This window comes from Limanda limanda, chromosome 6 (genome assembly GCF_963576545.1).
Source record: "Limanda limanda chromosome 6, fLimLim1.1, whole genome shotgun sequence".
NCBI lineage: Eukaryota > Metazoa > Chordata > Actinopteri > Pleuronectiformes > Pleuronectidae > Limanda > Limanda limanda.
Window position 1 is genome coordinate 3,436,497 of NC_083641.1, and position 4,940 is coordinate 3,441,436.

The following is a 4,940-nucleotide window of genomic DNA, read 5'->3' on the forward strand; positions in this document are numbered from 1 at the left end:
GTCATTTTGACTAGTTTGTGAACTTTACTTAATTGTTATCATTCCGGGGCATGGATGGTTGAGACGCTGCGTACAATTATGTGGCAACAAAGGCAGCTGCCTCTATTGCCACACTGTTTGGAGGCAGCAGCCTCTGTTGCCACACTGCTTCGAGGCAGCGGCCTCTGTTGCCACACTGTTTGGAGGCACCTGTCTCTGTTGCCACACTGTTTGGAGGCAGCTGTCTGTGTTGCCACACTGTTTGGAGGCAGCTGTTTTTGTTGCCACACTGTTTGGAGGCAGCTGTCTTTGTTGCCACACTGTTTGGAGGCAGCTGTCTTTGTTGCCACACTGTTTGGAGGCAGCTGTCTGTTTATGAGTTATTCAGGGTTATTTTGACTAGTTTGTGAACTTAACTTGCTTGTTATCGTTCCGGGGCATTGATGTTTGAGACGCTGCGTACAATTATGTGGCCTTTACATATCTGCGCATATCTTTCTGTTGTAACTCTACGAGCTACCGCTGCCACGATTTGAGCTTGAGGAGGTGAGGGGAGGAGTTTCAGAGAAGTATCCCGGATACAGTGAACGTAGAGGAGGAGGAAAGACACCTGCACACTCAGACACACACAGACAGACACAGACAGACACACTCAGACACAGCCATGGTGAAGATCAGCTTCCAGTCCGTCTCGGGACAGAAAGAAGAGAAGGAAGATGGCGACAAGACCGAAATCCTGCTCCCTCATCAGCTGGTGAGTGAACGGATCGCTCTCACGCACCGTGCTCGTCAGGATGTGACAGTTATGTAATGTGATGCGGGGCTGCACACATGGGACCCGAGCGGCTGTGTCCTGACCGCATCGATCCGGACAACAAAACATGTCTCTGCTGTGACGCTTCTCCTCCACTGCGTCACTCGTGCAAGTTGATCCCGACGTGCACGCTCTTTGTTCAGCAGCAACAACACACAGGCTCCGTGCGGGGTCATGCTTTACAGGCGACATGACCGCTAACGGGTTTTAGATGAACAGCTTCCCAGCTCGGGTCTAAACAACCTAATGATGTGAGGGAGCTGCAGGAAATGCACAAGCTCCAGCTGACAAAATGGCAGATGGGATTCTGGGGCTTGGAGCACATGCAGGAGTGTTGTTTTTTTCACAGCTCTGAATCCAGCAGAGCAGTGGGGTCCTCAACTCTGCTGTCCCTGTGTGGCCTCAGCCCTCATCATGGGCATGCCCTGGAGAGGCTGCTGCACCCTCATGAAACGTGTGCGTGTGTGTGTTTCTAGTGCATGCTGAAAAAGTAGATTTTGAGATTTGTTCATCTAAATGCACTGAGCAGCACAGTGCTGACCTGACTGGAGTTCATAATAGTGTGTGTGGGTGCTTTCAGAAGTGTCAAAGGCCTGGGCCCCTACAATTTAAATAAGGATTAGAGAACCTTTGGAATAAAATCAAAATGTCACATCTGTTCACTAATATTAGAGAATAGATTGGTTTATTATGGTTGGACTGGTATCTCAGTATGTAGCAATAACACAATGCAAATAAAGGGAATCATGCATTTAACACAGGTCTTTGTATTTTGAGCATTTTCACCAAAATATATCTTCGTATCAAAAAACAACAAGTTGTCATTATGCAGACTGGTTATTTGGTAAGTAGATTATACAAGCCCAAATTAGTTTTTCTCTTCATGCCTGAGTCCCAAAGAGGCTGCACCATAATGAGACAGGACATCAGGCGTTTGTCTGTGTGTGTGTGTGATCTGTTAGGACAGGGCCAGGCTTCATGGTGTGACACGCTCTCAGCTGGCGTGAAAGAGCCTTAACAGTCTCAGTGGGGAGTGAGAACACAAAGAACCGAGTCTCACAGAACCATGTTTGCGTTCGCACAGTTGTCGCCGTGTGCCTAACTCTGTTCTCCAAAAGCTTCAACGACACACTGAGCTGAAGCATGTAAATCTGCATATACCCAAATATGTTTCAAATGCTGAAAACAAAGGGAACGCAGAGATTGTCATTTCCTATTCATACATTTGAGTTTGTCTCACAGGTGCACTTGAGTCTTCTCTACTATCAAGATATCTGCTGTGAAAAAGGCCTTTTGTTATTTGTCCCCTTCATAGCTCTTGCTAAGTATTGCAAGAGCCCATTTTATCCAGAAAAATGTCTAACCTGCCACAAGCTACTTCCTTCTTGGTCATTATAGTTGTCAACGGCAGCGCACACTGAGTGAGGAACTACTATCAATGTGTAGTGCCACCCTGCCAGCACCAGTTGGGCGCGTGGCTCCAGCAGATGGGCTGCGAGACTGGAGGCGTCTGAGAAGATTACTCACCATCGTCTAGGTCGAGTTTTCATTATCAAGCGCTCCGTGGGCCGGGCTCAGTGCTACTCGTTCCTGCTAGAAATGTGGCATTGCTAATTATGCGAGCTTCTATTTTAACAGTCGGTTAATTCAGGTCATTTTCAGCTGCTCGTCACGGTGATGATAAGTGATGGAAGCTGCCTGGAAATCCTTTTCTGTGCCCTTTCTGAAGTTTTTGTGTGTGTTTTTCCAGGATGAAGAAGAGCTGGTCCTGCCGCTGCGTCCCAGGAAGTCTCTCCTCAACGGCCTGTGCTGCCTGACATTTGGCCTGGTTGTGTTCATGGCCGGTCTGGTCCTCGCCTCTATTTATGTCTACCGCTACTACTTCATACCTCATGTAAGACTTTATTTGTCTCATACTGCAATTCTTAATTTTGATGTTCTTGCCACAGAATTGTTCCGAAATGTTCCAGCTGGTGTGTTGAATCTTACTGTGTGTGTGTGTGTGTGTGTGTGTGTGTGTGTGTGTGTGTGTGTGTGTGTGTGTGTGTGTGTGTGTGTGTGTGTGTGTGTGTGTGTGTGTGTGTGTGTGTGTGTGTGTGTGTGTGTGTGTGTGTGTGTGTGTGTGTGTGTGTGTGTGTGTGTGTGTGTTGTGATCCAGATTCCTGAGGAGAACCTGTTCCACTGCCGGGTGCTGTATGAAGACTCAGTGTACGCACCGCTGCGTGGGCGTCAGGAGCTGGAGGAGAATGTTGGCATCTACTTGGCCGACAACTATGAGAAAATCACTGTGCCCGTGCCTCACTTTGGAGGCGGTGACCCTGCTGGAATAATCCACGACTTCAACAGAGTGAGGACACACACACAGACACACACATTTGATATATACAATTTGAACTGGGAGGAGTAACAATTGAATATAAAACAACCTATGTCTACAGCCATGCTAAAGACTCTTTGAGACTCTACTTCTGCCTTGAGTATTATTCTTATGTTCAATTGCCAACGTGCTAATGAGCACAACGTCATTTGCCTTTTAGATATTTAGTCGTAATGGTAATCGAGTCAATATTTAAGTCCAGACCGAAATGGTTTGCAGGCCATCCAGCTGACAGCTGTATCCTCAAGGACCCACAGCTATCATGGCTATTATTATTAAAATTCCACAGATGCAGCAAATAACACAGGAATGAAGACATTAGTGGAAAAAAGCTGAGCCTGAGCACTGGTCTTTAGAGTTTGCCTTTAATGAATTGCCTTGTTTTTCTAGGGACTGACTGCCTACCATGACATTGCTCTGGACAAGTGCTACGTTATTGAGCTCAACACCACCATCGTGATGCCTCCACGCAACCTCTGGGAGCTTCTTATTAACGTCAAGGTAATGACTGCAATGTTTTCTTGAATTAATCTGTAGAAATGTCTGTCCCCCCCCCTGTCTCTATTGTTCTAATGGAACAATACATTCACACAGTTTATTCAAAAGACACATGTACCAGTGATTCCAGTCTCAAATCTATGTAAACCACATTTCTATTGTGAAGCGGTTTAAACTCGAGCAGAGGGGAATCAATAAATGTTGACTAATAAGCTACTGTATAAGCTACTGTACAACATCCTTTCCCTTTCTGGACTATCTGGTCCTCTCAAATTGTCCACTGATCACTAGGATTCCACTCCACTGCAGGATGATGCTGGTTTGAGTGCTGGTGGGATCAGACCGTAAACACCCAGTGTTGTCTAATTTTTGGGCCCTTAAGCATTGGAAAATAATAACTCAGCGAGCTTGTTATGATGATTCCACATCTCTTACAGAAGGGAACATACTTGCCTCAGACCTACATCATCCATGAAGACATGGTGGTGACTGGTAAAGTGCATAACATGCGTCAGCTGGGACCTTTCATCTACCGCCTGTGCAACGGGAAGGAGACGTACCGCCTGAACCGTCGCGTCAAGCGTAGACGTAAGTTGAAGTTGACCGAGTTTAGTCATTTAAAAAAGGAGCATTGTTGTGTAAATGTGTTGTGATTAAATCTGACGCTCTGCATGCAACAAAGTGACATTTCTGATCCGCTTCCTGTGTCTCACCCTGTTTCCCTCACAGGCATCAGCAAGCGCGATGTGAAAGACTGCCACCACATCCGTCACTTTGAGAACACATTTGTGGTGGAGACTGTAATCTGCGATGAAGCCTAAACTGTTTATCCATGTCAAACCCCCCCCCCCCCACCCACCCACCTAAAGGCACATCTCCAGTCGCTACCGCAGCCACTGTAGCACTCTCTCGTGGATCAGATCATGTCTGAGTTGCACTTTACTTTTCTTTTTTTAAAGATTCCTTCTTATTGATTTCATTTTTTCCCCTTCAATTTCCCATAGGTAATATGTACCCTTATCTGTGATGCAATACTTACCTGGTGGTTCTCTCACAGGATTTTCCATGTAGCAAAGTCCGTAAGCCAATAATGACTCATGATTTCAAGATCTCTCCTGTTGCTCTTCAGGGATTTCTATGATGGTTACTGTCGTGGGGGGAGGTGACTGTTGTTTGTTTTTTGCCTCGAGCTCTGGAGGTTAATTTGTGTCTCTGCGTTTCTCTAACATCTTCACAAAGCATGCTTCCATGCTTTCCTGAGCAGACATTTTC

The 4,940-nt window shown here is 46.2% G+C and overlaps 1 protein-coding gene across 1 annotated transcript; it reads left to right on the forward strand.

Moving 5' to 3' along the window:
- The first annotated feature begins 624 nt into the window (after positions 1–624).
- itm2ca (integral membrane protein 2Ca) lies at positions 625–4,489 on the forward strand. The gene is made up of 6 exons (XM_061073533.1): positions 625–733; positions 2,544–2,687; positions 2,952–3,140; positions 3,561–3,671; positions 4,106–4,256; positions 4,398–4,489. Exons 1-6 carry the CDS (start codon positions 644–646, stop codon positions 4,487–4,489), a joined length of 777 nt encoding a protein of 258 aa, XP_060929516.1. The 5' UTR covers positions 625–643.
- The last annotated feature ends 451 nt before the right edge of the window (positions 4,490–4,940 follow it).

Coding starts and splice junctions, on each gene's coding strand:
- itm2ca (XM_061073533.1), top strand. CDS start 644: ATGGTGAAGATCAGCTTCCAGTCCGTCTCGGGACAGAAAGAAGAGAAG. Junction 3,141..3,560: donor TAATCCACGACTTCAACAGA/GTGAGGACACAC, acceptor TTGTTTTTCTAG/GGACTGACTGCCTACCATGA. Junction 3,672..4,105: donor AGCTTCTTATTAACGTCAAG/GTAATGACTGCA, acceptor CATCTCTTACAG/AAGGGAACATACTTGCCTCA.